This window comes from Rhamphochromis sp. 'chilingali', assembly GCF_963969265.1.
Source record: "Rhamphochromis sp. 'chilingali' genome assembly, chromosome: 1".
Taxonomy (NCBI): Eukaryota; Metazoa; Chordata; class Actinopteri; order Cichliformes; family Cichlidae; genus Rhamphochromis; species Rhamphochromis sp. 'chilingali'.
Window position 1 is genome coordinate 38191772 of NC_137929.1, and position 19000 is coordinate 38210771.

The 19000-nt window shown below is 42.5% G+C and overlaps 1 protein-coding gene across 1 annotated transcript; it reads left to right on the forward strand.

Annotated features, from left to right (window-relative positions):
* The first annotated feature begins 9560 nt into the window (after positions 1–9560).
* Positions 9561–18808, forward strand: ccs (copper chaperone for superoxide dismutase). The gene is made up of 8 exons (XM_080902855.1): positions 9561–9719; positions 9908–9980; positions 12044–12181; positions 12949–13123; positions 14351–14411; positions 14777–14854; positions 14931–15034; positions 17596–18808. The coding sequence occupies exons 1-8, from the start codon at positions 9591–9593 to the stop codon at positions 17753–17755; spliced, it is 918 nt and encodes a 305-aa protein (XP_080758981.1). The 5' UTR covers positions 9561–9590; the 3' UTR covers positions 17756–18808.
* Positions 18809–19000: the final 192 nt, after the last annotated feature.

Here is a 19000-nt window from a genome sequence, read left to right on the forward strand (position 1 = left end):
TAACATACATGCTGCTTCTGTTCTAGGACAAAAAAAAAATACACACCCCTAAGAGAGAAATAAAATGAACAGACCAAAATATGAAATAAGAAATCTTGGTACAACAGGGAGCGATTTGAAAAATATGTGATGTTCTTGTCTAATCCGAAAGTCAGCGTACTGAGATAAAGCAGTGCTAGAAGACTGTTAACAGCACGACCATTAGGCAGGGAGGGAGAAAAACACAGTCACACAGGCAGCGGCACAGAGCTGCGTGCCGTGATCCAGGAGGAAGTGTCAAAGTATGTGGATGGAGCTGTCGGCCCTCCAGCTTAGCCTCTGCTTTCAGGAACATAGAAGTAACACAGAGAACGTCTTTGTTGTGTTAGAAACAATGACAGCTCTCAGCTAGGAGTCCATTCTCTGTGCTTGTCTCTTAGGTGTTTTCTTTCATGTTTTTTCCTGTTTGTGGTGAACTCTACTGTGGTTCCCTTTACTATTCTACTCTATTCTACATACTTATTGAGATTGGGTTATGCGCATCGGAGAACTGGACGCAAATCGAAAATCTTTTACAGTGCGTGGCTAAAAACCTGCAGAAACAGATAAAGAACCATTAATTCCACCTCGAAATGACATAGTAGAAACTGCCGTAGTAGGTTTTCATTGTTACTCGGAAAGACTAGCTCTTTGGCGTCTGCGAGGAACCGCGAACAGATTGCGTTCCTGCTTGGAATGGTAATTGCTAAAAAGTTAATCCTACAGCAGTGGAAATAAAAAGGCTCAGCACCAACATTTGAGCTTTGGATGGGAGAAATGATGAATACATCGCATTTGGAGAGTCTGAGCGATAACAGACTCAATAAATCTGAGACATCCTGGAATCCTGTACGAGCATTTTTGAAAACAAAACAGGCCGTGCTGTTCCAAACAAGCTTTAATGCTGCATCAAGGATCACTGTTGTTAGAGGTGCTGTTTCTCTCTTCTCTTAAAAAAAACCAATACAATCATTGGGTATAAAATTGTCATCGTACTTATAGCAGATCTTTTATTTATTTATTTTTTAATGGTGTCGCGTGTGAGTCTTGCAGTGCTAATTGGCTCCAGAGTCCCGTTAATCGTCTCTTTCCTGGTTGGCCCTGGAGGTTTACAACACCCTCACAATCTGACCCACGTCGATTTTTATCGCCCTGCCTCTCTCTCCCCTGCCATTTGAAGTCAACTTTTAAACGCTCTTTACTAAGAAACATAGATCCTCTTTTCTCACGCTCATTACCGCCTCCTTAAACTGGCTCTTTATGAGTTATTATTCTCGTTTGTATTTATTTTGCCTGTACTGTGTATTGCAACTTATTTCCACTCCCTTCTTTTGTAGTCACGTTTGTTTTTTATCTCCGTTACTCAAAAACACGTCTCAGACTTAGTAGTCGTCATATTTTCCATCCTGTTCTTACAGTGTTCCTGTGCACTAATGAGTCACCTGTAGTGTATTTAAAGGACAGTTGGGCTCTTTCTGGCTTATACCTCCTAATAACTCCCACCGCTCTTTGATTTTATTAGTATTACGTTCCTATTTTTTGGGGCGAGGTTAAGGATGCTTCCTGAATCCTGACGGACAGACTGAGTAACGATCTGGACTCGGGTGTGTAATAAATTAATGAGTTATTGTGTTTGCAGCGTATTGCCTCCTCCATACGGGTTATTATTCTTGTGAGGAACAGTGCAGACTTTGATTAGGGAACGCTGTCGCTTCTTCCTATTGATCCTGTTTGTGATGAGCTGCAGAGATTGGCCGAAGCTTGTTAAACACCCCGCTGGCATTATAAATTCATTGTTTTTAGCTTGTTTGTGGACCGGCAGTAATGCATGACACCGCTGTGCTGAATGGATATTGTTTAATGGGCTGCTTTCTGATTGATTGGACGCTTTCTTGTGGTTCCTCTGCAGCTTTTTATGGTTTGTGCTTGATGTGATTTCAGAAGCAGGGACAGATGTTTCTAAAACTTTACAGACTTTTTCTTCTTTGATACAACTGGTTGTTTTTGAGCATTAAAAATATTAAAGACTTGCAATGGTTAAATGACTTTTTACATTCAAAAGGCTTCAAAAGAGGCTTCTTAAGAATGAGATACCAGCAAAGTATTATTCAACATTTTATCTGTTCGTATAATTACTTTTATTGATTTGTGTAGACAAGAATCAGGTCAGCCTGGACTGACAAAACTTAAAAAAAACCCTGACTTTATCAATATTTAGTACTTCAGAACCAAAGCAAATGTCCATCGTGTTCCACACCATGAATGGCACAAAAGATTGAAAAGAACTGAGGCAGGACAGAGTCATGCACCATGTACTTTATTTTTAAATTATTTACAATCTCTGCCCGCTTGCAGAGATCCCCGGACACGCCTCACTTCATCTTCCATTCGAGCTGTCAGGGTGCAATCAGCAGACATGGAGGGCACTCTGGATGGTGCGTGACGTTACTTTGACCTGTTCAGGGTCCCTCACGCTACTAACAAGACCCACCACGCTCCTGCTGTCGGGCTAAATAAGTCAAGGTTGTGATGTTGTGGACAATGTTGCTGGTATATAATATGTGTTTGTGGTGTGCTTACCAGCCATGATTTCAGCTTTTTGACAGGTTACAGCAATAAACGATTTGGTTAGATTCAGAAGAATAAAAACTACACTGCAAAAACTCAAAATCTTACCAAGTGTATTTGTCTAATTTCAAGTCAAAATATTAAGTGAAAAAAATCTGCCAATGAAACAAGTGAAAATTATCTAGTTTGTCTGTAGTTTCAAGATTCACTGTCTTGAAATGTTGCTTTGTAGCTGCTTTTGTCTTATTTTAAGTGTAATGAGATGTTTTGACTAGAAATAAGACAAATATACTTGGTAAAGAGTTTGAGTTTTTGCAGTGTACACCTACAGCGGTTCAACACAAGTCTTGAGATGATTGCTCTGAAGCAGCTGACATAAAACTATATGGGTGTTGGATAGCACTCAAAACAGATATCACCTGGTAAACAACACTAAGTGAAAATGAAACAGCGATGAGTATGTAATTTCCAGTCCACCTGAACTGGAAATGTGAGATCTGTTGTTATTACTACACTGATTACATTGACCAGTATGCAAATACAACCCCTATTCCATAAGAACTCTTTGACTCTTGTAAAAACATAAAGCAGTCAATGAGGCTGCTATATGTTCCAGTAACATGTTTTATATGTCTGTGACCTTCATGCCCATAGAACACACTATATTAAAAGCAGGCGTGATTCTTTCATGCAAATCACTGCATGGCCTCACAGACACTTCTGGAAATCGGTGTCTGTGAACCCAGCTCTCTGTGCCATTAAAGATATGTCATGCACACAGGAAGCCAGGGTTGACAAATTAAATGTAAACATTTGCAAATAACATGAAACATGCACACTGAAGCATGTCGGGCAGTATCCCAGCATCGTTTTCAACACGGTAATGAATCCTATTTATTTGACTGCAATAAAGAAGGCCTGGACCTCTCACTGGCTTTCCTCTTGCAGCTTGTTGCTGACTGTAACGGCTTTCTTTCCCTTGGCAGAAGCTGCTGTTTTCCGCAAAACCTCTAAAATCTCACTGTACACCAATAAGGATGTTTAAAAAAGAACTTTTTTAAAGGAGTCCCAGTGGGTCGAGCCTGTTCGACTGTGCAATATGATGAATGGATTCTGTTGGTGGCCTTCAAGTGTTTCTGCGGCATCTGTATATATATATTAATTTTACTTGTGTCTGCAGCCACAGGAGGGTCAGAAAGCTCAGCTGCTGGCGGAAGATTAGAAAGCACCTTATCTCTGGAAGAATAAACTGAATATTTAAAGTACTGTGCAAAAGTATCAAGCCCTCATTTCTTTATATTTCACCAAGAAATTCGTGAAGTGGTTTATTAAAACAAAACATGAGCAAACATACAGGAAATATGTAGGTGAAAACGGAGAATGTACAACTCTGGTGAGCTTAAAAGTCAATATTTGAAATGCAAACCTTTATTCTTTAATGCAGTGTGAACTCTTTTTCTCTAAGTGCTCTTCAGGAATAGTTCTCCAGACTACTGACATTGATTTTCAATCCAGTTCTTGTGTAATTTGGCACACCTCAGCCTGTTCTCGCTGTTTCCCTTCCTTAAGAACGCCTTCTTGACAGCCACCCTTCCACTGAGACCATGTCTGATGAGGCTTCAGTGAACAGTCGATGGATTGGCTGGACTATTTTGTTTCTCCTCCTATTTCTTAAGGATGTAACTTTCACATACTGTTCACCTGCTGTACACAGTCTAAACTAAACCTGCAAAGACATGTAGCCCCTGGTTCTTATTTGTATTAAGATAATAAACAATTCTATTATATCTGAGCTTCCTGGAGGATTCTTTCTGCACTGAGGAGACATGTTCTTGTCAAAATGTTATGCAGTGTAGATTTTCTTTGGTGGTTTCAAAAGATAAAAATAAGATAGTGATAACGCCTCTTATCTGCCATTTGTTCACATGCACTGGGTCTGCATACAAAGCAAAGCTGATGCGCAGAGCTTAGAGTCAAAGCCAAATAAATTTATATTTATATACAAATACAAAACAAAGTGCACAGTGAGGTAAAGTAAGGGGACACAATTTCAAGTAATTTCAATTATGAAACATTAATTCCCATACTGCACTTAAAGGACAAGTATGAAAAGATATGCATTGCACTCCTGGATGAAGTAGATTTTGTCTGTATTTTAGGGGTTTTTTCACCAACAGTCTGACTTTTGTTGGAAAGAAGCTCTTGTGGAAGCATGTCGTATGCGTTGCCAGTTCTTCTCACCCCGTGGTGAACTGGCAACCTGTCCAGGGTATGTGTTGTCACTCTGTGACAGCTGGACCCCGCCGCCCTGGTGGCAATGAACTAAAGTCTGTCCAACCAGCAAAACTGATGGTGAAGCCTCTTAGTGTCTCGTGCACACTTTTAGAATTGGATGCACGTTCACGCTCGTGTGTCTCCTCCTGGGAAAAGTCGAGGCAGGGATTTTTGCTTGTGTGGGGTAACCCACCACACTGTGGAGCAACTATGCTATGGGCTTTAACCAGCTGAGAGTTACATGAGAATGTCCAGTTCCAGCAGATAGCTGCACCTCCCTGCTTCTGCTCCTGCTGGAGGTTTCAGGAGTTGTTCCTACCTCCCTACTGGATAACAATTAACCAGAGTATTGGAACTAGCTCTTTAATAAAGTGGGTTCTTTGTCGGTAAATTACTTTGCAATGACGCTTGTTCTCAATTAGTTATATATAAACTATAATAAACCAAACTGAATTCGTTACACATTAATTTTATTTGTGTACTTAAAAAAACATAATAACAACATCCTTGTGAGTGCCTTAATACGCCCTATTATGACGAATGGTGTGAGCTGTAAAAACTGTGCCGCTCGCCACGGAGGCCGAAGCATTTCCTTTCTCCCCAGCCTTTGATTACCTCTGTCTTTGTACTCATTGTTAGATTTAAACGCATGAGTTGGTTGCTGTGTGCGAGTCCTCTCTACCTCTCCGTTTCTCCCTGGCTCTAAAAATAAAGATTTGCTTGCTTTGCGGTAATCAATGAAACGGGAGCTGCTTCACCCACTTGAAATATTTAATAAGAAAGTACAACAGACTCCAGGTCAGTTTTTAATAGGCCCGTGTAGGATGGGATATAGGGCCTCATTTATTAGCACAGATAAAACCTCTACTGTTCCAAACGGGCCTGTCAACACATCCTGTCAGCACTGCTTCGCACTGCCGTCCAAACACACTCACACACACATTCCCACACTCCTCTTTGTCATCTTTCTTATTTTTCCCACTGCTGCCTTCTCACATTTGCTTTGCCTTCTCTCCTCTCTCTTCTTTTTCTCATTTGCTCCTTCCAGCAGACACATTTTTTTCCTCCAACTAATTTCACCATCTCCTGTCCTCTTACCTCGCTCCTTTGTTCTCTCTCGCTAAATCTGCTCTGGACGATGTTCGAGTAGTTATTAGGTTTCCTGCCGCTTCCTCGCTGTCTTGTGCCTGTTTCTGTATGTGTGTGTTAATGAAATCCCCACCACCACCACCACCCACTCCCCTGGGCTCAGGTGGCACTCCTTTGACCGGCGAGCTCAGTGCTGCGGCTCAACATGAGGGCAAAGGTTGTAACCAGTTTCCCATTTACTGAATAAATTAGCTGTGTGGGCAGTGTGTGTGTGTGAGAAAAAAGGCTGCTCGGCACACACATAAATGGCTGCGGTTGTGTTTTCTGCCTGGCGCACACTGGCTCGGCCCTCTTAAAGGATATGGTCATATTACTCGGCACGGGGTCAAAGGTCAAAGCCAGCGAGGCACCCGATACAGAAGACGCTGTGTTCTCGCTGAGCTGCCGCTCGGCTTTCTTCTGTGTAAGACATCGGCCTCTCTGTGTTGTTTTGACACAATGATCGTCCTGTTTTGGGATCGACACACCGCGCGCACGAGCCTACGTCCGCAGTGGCGAATGTGTGTCACTCTCTATACTTACACGCCCAAATTTAGTTGGAGAAGGTTTCATTTTCATAGCTTTTATTTTAGACTTGTGACCCAGATTTTCTGACATCATCCCATGTCCCCATGGCTCGCCTATGCTATCAAAAGTATTACAGAGAGCCATGCACTATATTGCCAAAAGTATTCACTCGTCTGCATTCGCACATATATCAATTAAAGTGACCTGTCATTCTTAATCCGTAGGGTTTAATATAATGTCAGCCCACTGTTTGCAGGTATAACAGCTTCAGCTCTTCTGGGAAGTCTTTCTACAAGGTTTAGGGGTGTTTATGGGGACTTTTGACCAGTTTTGATCAACCCTGCAAGACGATTACCCATTCACCAAACATTACACTTGGCACAATGCAGTCAGACAAGGACTGTTCCCCCGGCAACTGTCAGACTCGTCAATCACATCACCAGATGTAGAAACGTGATTGGTCGTCTCCGCTGCTCTACACCAGTTTCACTTTGTTATATACCACAAAACAGCTGACTGTGGAATATTTAGTAGTAAGGAAATTTCACGGAGTACACTGAGCTCCTGAGCGTGCCGTTCTTTCTCTAATGTTTGTCTGCATGCCTCGGTGTTTGGTTTTATACACCTGTGACCACTGAAGTGGTTGAAACAGCAGAAACACCAGCAGGCGATGGCCTCCTCATGAACCTCCAAAAATCTGGGAACAGGGCATATAGTTTCGAGGTGATCTCTCCTGTGCCGTATGTAGTGCTTTAATGCATAGTGTATCGTATTTGACAGTTTCTGTGAGTTTTTGAGAACACATCATCCGTGTGGGTTTTATTTCCCCACTAAAAACCAAAATAAATTGCACAGTACATTTTAAACATATTTGCTCCAAAAAAGGAGCAAATATGATACAAAGAATATAGATTTTCATTGTCAGAAGGTTAAATAAACTCTCAACTATTTAATGGTTCGGGCTTTAAAGGGTTAATCCGCAATAATCGATACAGCCTGTAAAACTGAACTGGAGGACCAGTAAGCAGAGGGTAACTCTAATCGTATATCTTCTGCTGCCAGCTGTTCCTGTCCTTCCACAGTCTGAATATCTTCATGATGTTCCTTGACTGTTTCAGTGTGCTCTCCTCTCATTACCACATTAATACATTGTCTGATAATTCAGACTCACTGTGGCTATAGGATTTTTTTTTATTAGTTCAGTAAGGAATGAAAATCAGCTTAAATGAATTTGATGGATGTAATGGTTTAAATGTGACAAATCCCACAGGAGAAGCCATCCTTTAAAAATCGTTTTGCCAGATCAATCCAGAGAGCCGGCAGTTTAAGCCAGTATTGAATTTTTGCATAAACACCACAGGATATCTTGACTTTGTTAATCCTGTGTAGTTATTTAAACTGTAATTGTAGCTCAAATCAATTTCAAGCATTCAACATTTTTATGTCACCATTCTGTCTATTGATATTAACAATTAGTAAACATTTCAGTGTAACACACTATAAACAGGGGTGCACAGTACAGCATTTGCATACAGTACTGTTCGCCCATCATTTCCTTATGTTTTAATAGGGAAATTGGCCATAAGTCCATTGATTGACAGTTTATTTACCAAGCTTCTAACAACCTTGAAAGTCCACATGTATTTTCCAACTCAGTCTGAACTCTCTTAGGCAGCTTTGTAGTCATTTCTGTAAGTAGCCTTTGGGAATAGTTCTCCAGGCTTCTTGAAGGACATTCAAAGCTCTTCTTCATATGCTTCCGCCTTTTGTTCTGGAGGCCTGAACATGGTGTTCGTTTGTCTGCAAATGCACACTGACCGGCAACGTAGCGCGAGAACACTGGTGGAGAAACCCCCGGCTGTCGTGCACCGTCAGTCTCTGTGGCGCAATCGGTTAGCGCGTTCGGCTGTTAACCGAAAGGTTGGTGGTTCGAGCCCACCCAGGGACGACCGCTTTTTGTACTTTTGAGCATAAAGCACAGAACACACGCCTAATGTCAATTTTGCTTTATACTCAGCGGTAACCTTGACATCATTGCTTACTTAAAAGTAACAACAAGCTTCTTCTTTTTTTGCTAGACTTAGCGATATCGTTTCATTAAATATATAAATTTAAAAATACATTTATAAATGTATCAATATAAATGTATTTAGCCAAAAACGCCAGAATCCCAGGTTACAGCTCACAAAACTATTTCAGCAACCATCCAGCAGCTGATAAGCGACGATACCCAGCCCTACACACCAGTGACATAATCGAAACCATGAGAAGACAAGAAATGTGGTTTCCCCCGTCTTTTTGGCTGCAACAGTCTCTGTGGCGCAATCGGTTAGCGCGTTCGGCTGTTAACCGAAAGGTTGGTGGTTCGAGCCCACCCAGGGACGAGCAATTTTTGTGTTTAGGAGCAAATAATAAGTGTTGTGAAAAACACAGTGTCTAAAGCTAAAATAGAATATAAAGATATATATTTTTGCTAAGTTGTGTATTACGTGCAGTCACATCATTGCTTCATCTCTTATAAAATCTAAATAAATCGGTTTTGATAACCGACATTTCCTGTATATAATCTTTTAAGAAGTTTCAGATTCCGATGCTGGTTTTATTATTACATTATTATACCAATTAACTGGTGTAAAGTAAGTGGTTATATAATGATATAATTACAAGTACAGTTTTTAAATAGTTTCAGATAATTAATTGATAATAATTGGATTATGTGCATGTGATCAGTGTACATAGATTTGATTAGATTGATTATGTGCTCTACATTAATATACTACAACATTAAAATATGTCTATGTATATAATTTGGGTAAGACTCTGAAAAGTAGCTTTTACTGTTTATATTTAAGCAGCGTACTTTAACTAGATTTGAGTGAAACATTTTTTGTTACGCTAAATATTTATTTTATTTTCCGAGGATTTAATTAAAGAATAACATCACTTAGCGCTCTCTTAGTAAAGCCAAACACTTCTCCTCTGAAGTGTTCTTCGTATAAAACAGGAGGCTGCAGTACCAGCTCGTGGACACTTGACGGCGGCAACGGGCGGAACGTCACTCTGACCTCACAAACATGGCGGCGCCCATTAGCAAACATTGTATTTCCGTTTCTCGAAAAGTGGGAAGTTTTCTGTTTAATTCAGCGTTTATTGCCCAGGCGGCGCACTGCTCTAACAACATGGACTGTCAGAGGCCCACAAAGGTTTGTCAGCACATTTTACCCTCTGTAAACACGTTTTTTTGTTGTGTGGTGACGTTATTTTACGTTTTTGCGTTAAACATGAGTTTGCGAGCTGAAGCCGCTTTACCGCGGCGTCGCCGTCCTACGCAGTTTGCTGTGCACTTGTCAGGTGGCTCCAGCTGTTTTAATGTCCGCTCTGTCCTCCACAGCTGGAGTTTGCGGTGCAGATGACGTGTGAAAGCTGCGGGGAGAAAGTCAGAGCAGCTCTGGAGGGCAAACCAGGTGAGCAAGCACATGTAGAAAGAGCTGCTGACCCCCGCTGCATTGTTTACTTTCCTACAAACAGGGACTGCTGAAGTTTTCTGCATCCTACGCACTTAAAAGTGCAGTACAGACGCTGGTTAGCATGATTTTGCATTTCAATATTAAAGTAAACTCATTACACTAAGCAACAAGTGATGTTTCCAGAAAGATCCTGCATTTTTCTGCAGCGCCCACTGAACTCTAAGGGAGCATATAGTAGAGACGGTGTCATTTCAGCTGCTTCATCTTAACTGAATGCTTAGGCACTTCCATCAGTGCAGGCAAGTGTATAATGCAACACATATGAAGCATCCTGTTTCCTGTTAAGTGAGTCAAACCATATTGAGCACCTGGCAATCCACAACCTTATAAGAAAAAATTATTTCATTTGTGATTTGGAGATGATGGTATTTCATACTGAGTGACCAGAATGGACAGAATTAGTAATGAGTCCATCAGAGGGAAAGCTGAAGGTTTGGCAGTTTGGTGACAAAGGCTGGAAGACGAGGCTGAGATGGTTTGGACATGTGCAGATAGGGCTGTGCGATATGACCAAACTCTCATATCCCGATATAAGAATTCTATCGGCCGATAACGATATAAATCACAAAAATGTAACATTTTCTGTAAATTCTGTGAATCTGGGCAGCTTGACTTGCGGGAAGTGTTTCCAGCTCCGCGTCATGTAGCTGGAGTCGAGTGTTCTAACCAATGCATGAAACTCTACATTTTTAGACATAAGTTGTAAATGCCGCAGTTTTCTTTGTAAGCATTCATTACGCAGCGTGCTGCGGGGGAAAGCCTGTTCTAATGTTTGAGTCTAAGGTTTATTTTTTAGCACCTGGCGGCTCTTTTTTACTTCTCATCCGTAAATAATCTGCTCTTTCACGTGATTCAGTTTATTCTGAAAAGTCTCAACAGGATCTTGAGCTTTATTGTGAAAGGTTTATGTGGAACATAAACAAGCGGACACGCGATGCTGTTACCTTGTTTTTCCTAAACACAATGCATAAAACCAGGTGCTTGTCCGTCTGTAGTGTGGTTATATTAAATATAAGAGAAAGAGGGAACTTTAAGAAATTAATATAGCCACTACAGTGTCCATCAAAACAATGAAAAAATATTGTTGTAAACAGTTTATTTTGCGACACCACGAAACAAACGATAGCGTAAAATGAAACATAGACGTTTTATATCATCATCCGATATATATCGTTATATCGAACAGCCCTATGTGCAGAGGAGGGATAGTGGATATAATGGACAAAGGATGTTGAAGGAAAAGAGGAAGATCACAGAGGTGATCATGGATGCAGTGAAGATACACGCAGGTGTTGGTGTGATAGAGGTGGATGTTAATGCTGGGTGCGATGGAAGCAGATGGTCTGCTGTGGCGACTCCTTAAGGGAGCCGCTGAAACAACAACATAACTTTGAAGAGAGAAAAACAACAGCCACTAATCTCACCACAACTAATAAAACTCTTATCAGGAAATAACATTCATGGTTCTGTCTCCAGCAAGTGTTGGATGTTATTAGAAAACAATAAAGCTTTAACATTTTCACAATAACAAACCAGCTATAGACTACATATTATACAGATATAAACAAGAAAATGTAGACACAACCCAATAAAAAAATAAAACCTTGCTAGTACCAGGTTGGACCAATTTATTTCCAGAACTGCTTTAATTCTTTGTGACACAACAAGGTACTAGAAACATTCCTCAGAGATTTTGGTCCACATGACAGCATCACACATCCACGATTTGAATCTCCTCCTCCACCACATCACAAAGGTGCTCGATTAGACAGAGAGCTGGTGACTGTGGAGGTCGTTGAATAAGTGTACCTAATGAGGGTAGATTTTCATTGATATAGATCAGTGTAAAGCAGTAAATCTAAGAAAATGAAAATCAGATAAATCCTAGGCAAACTGTTTCTGTTTTTAGATTATTCGCATCGCTGAACGTTCTCCTCAGCTGTCTGCATTCGTGTTATTCTCCGTCTGTCTGTCTGATGATGGTTTTGGTATGTTTGCAGGCGTGAACTCGGTCAGTATTGATGTCGGTCAGGAGCAGGTGCTGGTGGAATCTGCTCTGACCAGTGCAGAACTGCAGGCCCTGATAGAGAGCACCGGACGGAGGGCCGTGCTGAAGGGCATCGGCGGATCAGAGCAAGGTGAGGAGGAACGGCAGCAGGAGCTGCACGTGCCTGCGCTGGAGGTATCAGAAGCTTTCCAGTACCACAGCTGAGTCGGATTTATAGTCCTGTTTAATCTTGGGAAGAGTGCAAGAGTCCATGTACCAAACTGTAGACCGTGCAGGCAAAATACAGCTGATTAAATGTAATATTTGAAAATTGTAGTTCCCACTTATTTTGATGAATTAAAAACCGAGTGAATGCAGATAATATTTAGCCAGGTATTTGGGCCATTCCTTGCAGATATTCAGCGCGGTACAGTGTGGTAACTTTGAGTTGATTTATCGGACTTCCTGCTAAACAAAGATGCCTCATAAAACAGCCAAAATGGAGTTTCATTAGTTGAACCTCTGTTTGTGGTAGCAAGTCTCAGTCAGATACATTCTGCTGATCCAATCACAGGTCAGTAACCGTGTGATTGCATGCACTGAGGGCAGTTTATGATTTAAACATGGACTAAATATCAGCTGATCTGCTTTAAAGTGTGAACACAAAGATCATCCTGACTACACCGGAGACCTCCGAGCCTTGTCTTCCATCCTTACTTAATCTGTGAAGCACAGCACTATAAGATAGGCACTCAGCCCCACAGCCTACCACAGTCTGCCTCTCCCTGTAGCTTTAAACTGGTTCATTTTATGTTGAGCTCACAGCTCCCTACAGATGAAATCTAATGTGAAGCAGTCTGATCACAGCCCTACCCCAACACAAGTAAGTGCTTCACCCTCTCTGTTTTTCCGTGGCAGATCTGGGTGCAGCGGTGGCCATGTTAGCCGGTGCCGGATCGATTCAGGGGGTGGTGCGTTTCCTGCAGCTGTCCGAGGAACGCTGCCTGATTGACGGGACCATTGACGGGTTGGAGCCCGGACCCCACGGTCTCCACGTTCACACGCTGGGAGACCTCACACTGGACTGCCTCAGGTTAGACCAGTGTTTCATACCAGTTTCATCAGCTCATCAGCATCGTGTAGAGTGTGAAGGAGATGGGGAATCATCGGTGATTTACACTTTTCCTAAGCTCAAACCTGGAAAGAGTCATGGTTATGAGTCTCGGGCCTTTTCACACCCATAGTTCGTTTACTCTGGTCCGAATCGGTTGACGAGTTTGTAAACTTTTAGCTTTTCTCTGCGGTTTGGTTTCTTTTCCCGCAAAGAAAAATCTGTGTGGTCTGACCTGTGATGTGAAAGAACAAAAAACGGGGTTTGTGGTACCGAGGCAAGCGATGACCTTCAAAACTCCCACGCATACGTACGGGCTTATGTTACAGCTGTCAGTTTTAATTATCTCATCTGTGTCTCTGAGAGACATTGTATACTGTTGTACCCATGAGCCTCAGCTCTTATTGCCTCGGAGAAGACGGCAGCGAGAGATGAAATTATTGTGTAATGTAATTATGGTTTTAATTAAAAACAGGGCTTTAGCGGAGTTCATCTGAAATCCCGCTGATTTAGCGTGTTAATGGGACAGTGTGTCATTTTAAGCTTCCACTTGTCAGTTTAGGCTCAGTAATTCAATTAACCGAGCGCATATTGACGGGCGGCGTTAACTGTTGCTCACAGGCGTGTAGCTTTAGCATTTTTATTCTTTGTTGACGCCGTCCTGCAGAGATGTAAAACGTATCGGACATCAGGGGGAGTAAAATACGCTCGTGTGAAGTCTTTGTCATCAAACTCACAAATGAGAAAACTGAGGGACAGATCCATCCATCATCAAGTCCCTCACACCTCTACCTGTTTTCATTACTTTCTGCCTTATACACTCACCAGACATTTCATTAGGTACACCTAGACTCCCTTTTTCCTTCAGAGCCGATCAGACCAGGCGACGTTCTTCTGATCTTCTCTCGTCCAGTTATAGTGACTCAGGCCTGATTTAGGCTTCTGTAGAGGATCTTTATGGAGCCCACGATGTAACCTGCGTTACAAGTGGCGGACATGCTGGCATTTATGCTTGTGCTGGTGTGTTACATGTTAATTGCCATGTGTTCGTGTAATGTAAAGCTAACCGATGGAAACAAATAAAATGTTGCCATTGTTTTCCTCCTCGGTCCCCGTTCTTTGTTACTTTTACTATTTTAGTAACTGTTGCCGTCTTATCAACTTGAACCAGTCTGACCTCTGAAATCAACAGCTCTCCTTTTTCTGCAGTTGTGGAGAGCACTATAACCCCTTTGGGAGACAACACGGCGGTCCAGAGGACTCCGACAGGGTACGATAAATTACTTCTTTAGCTCGCTCTAAAATAACCTCTCCATAAAGTCATTCATTTTCATAAGTAGAGCGATCAGCAGTGCTAGGATCCTTGTGTCATAAATTCAGACTGTACCTCCTTCTGGCTTGTATTAAAATGTCAGCGGAGGCCAAATGCGAGATGCGATAACCCGCTCAGATTGCCAAACACGTCCCAGAGGAGCCGTTTTGGGCTCTTCTGCTCCAGGTGCTAAATTTTAAATGAAGTGTGTGAAAGAGTTGTAACTCTGCCTTGCTGTTAACTCCTTATTTTTTAATAGTTTTATACTTCACTGAACCACTTGACGTACAGTTAAGTTTTCACAGGTACTGTTTTGTACACAGCATGTCGGCGATCTGGGAAATGTCATCGCTGGACCAGACGGGAGAGCCTCATTTAGACTGGAGGACGGTCAGCTTAAGGTAACACAGAGTTATATTTGGCACTCGTACTTAGCCACAGGAGCTGAACAGCGTGCCTTGGTCTGTTTGCCTCCAGGTGTGGGATGTGATTGGTCGATCACTGGTTGTGGACGCAGGTGAGGACGACCTGGGTCGAGGAGGTCACCCTCTCTCCAAACAGACTGGGAACTCTGGAGAAAGGTGGGTGTGAAGGTGGTTTGTGTTAAACATGCGTAGCTTCAGGCTGGTTTCCAGTTCATTCATGGATTCACTTTGCTTTACATCACAAAACAGCAGTTATCGGCCGTTTTCATCACCCACCATTGAAGCCAAGTCTTCGACAACAAGTAAATTATTTACTTTGTAAAATGTGAAGAAAATAAATATTTCGTGCTCACTATACTGTTGGAACATCAGCAATACATTAGCATTATTGCTGAAAAACAAAGTAACCAGTTAGCATTAAAAAGATTTGTGCTAATTTTGCTCACATTTTACGACAGTTTGAGCAAAAAATCTCCAGAATCATCCATCCAACCTGTTTCCACCACCTATGTGTTCTGGTCACGGGGAAACTATCTAAGCAGAGATGGCTCCGAGACCTCCATCTCCCCAGCAACTCCCTCCAGCTCTACTAGGAGGACCCTGAGGCATCGCCAAGCCAAATGAGAGATATAATCTCTCAGTTTGATCTGGGCTTTCTCCCACATTGCCTAAAACTCCTCACCTAGGAAGCATCCAGGAGGCATCCTAGTCAAACCAAACCACCTCAGCTGTCTCCTTTCAATGTGGGCTCGCAGCCTCTCTACCCGTCTCTAAAGGAGATCCTTGACATCCTTTGGAAGAATCTCATATCCGTTGATTAATCACAACTCATAGCCTCAGGTGAGGGTAGGAATGTAGATCCGGCGATAAGTAAATAAAGTAGCTTCGCTTTCACGCTTGGCTCCCTCTTCCTCACAGCAGACCAGTAGAGCATCCATGTTCCTACAGATGTGACTTGGAACTTCTCCACTGCTGACAGTAACTCATCCCAACTCAGAGCGGGCCCTCCTAACTCCACTGGCTGAGAACCACAGCCTCAGACTGGGAGCTGCGCGTTTTCATCCCAGCATCTTCACATAGTTTTCCATCCTCTGCCTGCCAGAGCTGAAACACAAATTAGTGAATGAAGTCATGATACAAATCTTTTTTTTTTTTTAGCAAATATTCGTTCTAACAAAAACAGATTTTTGACAAGCTCTGGATCAAAGCTAAGCTAATGAGGAAGTGTTGGTTCAAAGCAGGAGTACGTTGGTAGTCCGTGGAGAGCTCCAGGCTATCCGTCTACCTCCAGAGAGCGTCTGTTGTCAGATGGGTGCAGTATCAAAAATATGTGGTGCAGCCAGTCTGTTGCTGTTTCATCTGAACAATGAAAAGCGTTCACTACAGCCACTCCCTGTGCTGCTCAAGCTGTACTTTTGTATCTTTGATGGGTTTTTCCACACTTGTCCCACTCCTGGTGAGCTCCACTGTCACCTCATTCCCTGTTCAGGCCCACTTGTCAACAAATCAACATTCAGACTCCACCCACCCCCACAAACCACTCCTCTATGACTGCAACACCTCTCTACATACCTGTGAGAGAGAGAGAGAGAAACCCCACAAAGCAGCTGGACTACACCACCTGTCTCCATCCACGCCGAAGCACCACATCCTCCTGTCTCCAGAGTCACCTTCAGCACCTCAGTGGAGACGCGTCATGAGCCAGCCTGCTTCAAAGCCCCGACCATTACTGCTGTGCTGAGTCCATCCTCACCTCCATGATTACCATCTGGTGCTCAAGGACAGAGTCTGACGGCAGCGTGGCATCTGTTCCACCAAGAGGGCGATTCGCTGCAAACAGCCTTCTCTGCAAGACCCTGCATGCCTCCAGGACCCGAGGCAGGCAACAAACATGGTTCCTGTCCCTCCTGCATTGGTCATAGAGTTTTTGAGTCGTACAATGTGCCTAAAATAATATTTGCATATCCAAATGACGTGTGTATATAAGAGCTGTTATTTCTGTTATTAGTAACGAGAGGAGGAGAAACAGATTTGTCAGACTGCTGTAAATTTCCTGGCCACCTGTAGACTATCTGCTAGTTTTATTAAAGCCCTCTAATGTTAAACGCTCTACTCTGCTGCAGCACTCGAAGCTTTATACAACGTGCCCCCATCGCTCATTCACACCCATACAAGCACTTTTTTTTCGCCTGAGTGCTTTCTATCTAACATTCACACTTCAGTGAATGCATCGGAGAGCAACTTAGGGGGTCAGTATCTTCAGTATTTTGCCCAAGGATACTTTGGCATGTAAAGAGGAGCAGCCTGGGCTCAAATCACCTGCCTTCTAATTAGTCGATGGCTGCTGTAGCTTCTGAACTACTCTTAATAGCTGGGTAACTCCTCTGTAACTCCTGTAGACTGCCAGTGTTACAGAGGTCATCTGCACCTTTGTTCAAGACCAGGAAATGTTTGTTTTCACTGACTGACTAGTGTTTGATTGCTGGCATCGCCCAGTTCTGTGCCAGTAATCCTTTCACCTGGATATCAGTCATGACCACAGCACTCAGTGTTTTTGTGATTAATTAACTAAAATCTCAAAACTTAAGTAATGAAAAATGCAATGTGACGTAACGCTGGTATCAAAATTATTATTTCAGGCACTTTAAATTGGTCAAGTGTAGGTATTTTAAATTTCTTTGTTCTTTTTTGTTTTGTTGTTTTTTTCCCCTGTGCAGGCTGGCCTGTGGGATCATCGCCCGATCGGCGGGACTTTTCCAAAATCCCAAACAGATTTGTGCCTGCGACGGCGTCACGCTGTGGGAGGAGAGGGACCGGCCAATAGCTGGGAAAGGTCGGAGCAAGAACAACCTGGAGACACCGGCGGCACACCTGTGAACCTCTCAAACCTCTGGACACTGATGAGAGTTTGAACAAGGGGGACAAAAAGCGTCTCGAAGAGAAAGGCAGATTGTGTTTCTCGGCGGAGCGCGAGTGCTGACGCGAGGAAGACAGAGTCCTGAAGATTACTGCACTGATGACCAAACAGCAATGAATGGACTTAATTTCGTGAAAATGCTCTTTGTGATCAAATCAAACGCTCTCTGCAGTTGCTGTTTAATGTTTTTCTGAGCATTTTAAACATGTCAACTCATCAGCAGGATGTCTGTAAATGTTTTCTCAGCTACAGATTTAATTTCTCTGTGTTGCCGTCCACTTGCAGGAACATGTGAGTAATTATATAAGCCTCTCTAAAAAACTTGTCATCTCCACATATTTGAGTTTTATTAAGTAGAAAAATTAAAGAGGATGTGATGCGGACGATTATTATGATTGCTCATAGGTGGGTCACGAGTAATGATATTTGTTTTAAGTAGAATATACAAAAAGTTGTTGGAAAACCAAATCAAATCCTGAAATTCCAGGATCGCTGAGATGTGTGTGTTTGATTTTAAAAATATTTAGAAAAAATCTGTGATGAAGGGGGAGACCGTCCCTCTCTCTGTGATCAACTCTGCAGGAGAGTTTAAAACGAGCCCAGGAGGGAGAGTGAAATTCCTTCCAGAGTGAAAGGGGGCGAGGGGGGGGGGTTAAAAAGTGACAGAGGGAGTCCTTGAAGGATTGTGTGCTCAGCTGTTTTTCTTTCCAACATGGAGAGTGAGGTTAGTGTTCCTTTATCACTGCTGCAGAGGGCGTTTGAGCCACACAGAGAGGGCAGCTGACAATCTCAGACACCCCCTCTCTGTTATCTTTTAGGAAAGTCGGACGGGTGAATCATGAAGTTGTCCAAACTGCTGCCCCTGCATATACCTCAGCCACATGTTGGTGCGCTGTCTGTGTCTGTGGCACATTTTGGATTGATTTTTTTTTCCTCCAAATCGAGCATCTGTCTTGTTCTGCTGATGCTCGAATAAGTTTATCGAATTTCCCAGTAAATGTTCTGTCATTGTCCCTTTCTGTTTGAAGTGGCTGGGCTTTGAATGAAGACTCATTGTTATAGCTGGACACCCAAAAACAGCTGTATTTTTTTAATCTAATATTAAAGCAGGAATCACAAATCCAAATGTTTGATTTACAGCTAAATAAATCAACACAACTACGGATCAGTTAATAAGTGTGTCTTTTTAATTGGGACCACTAGTG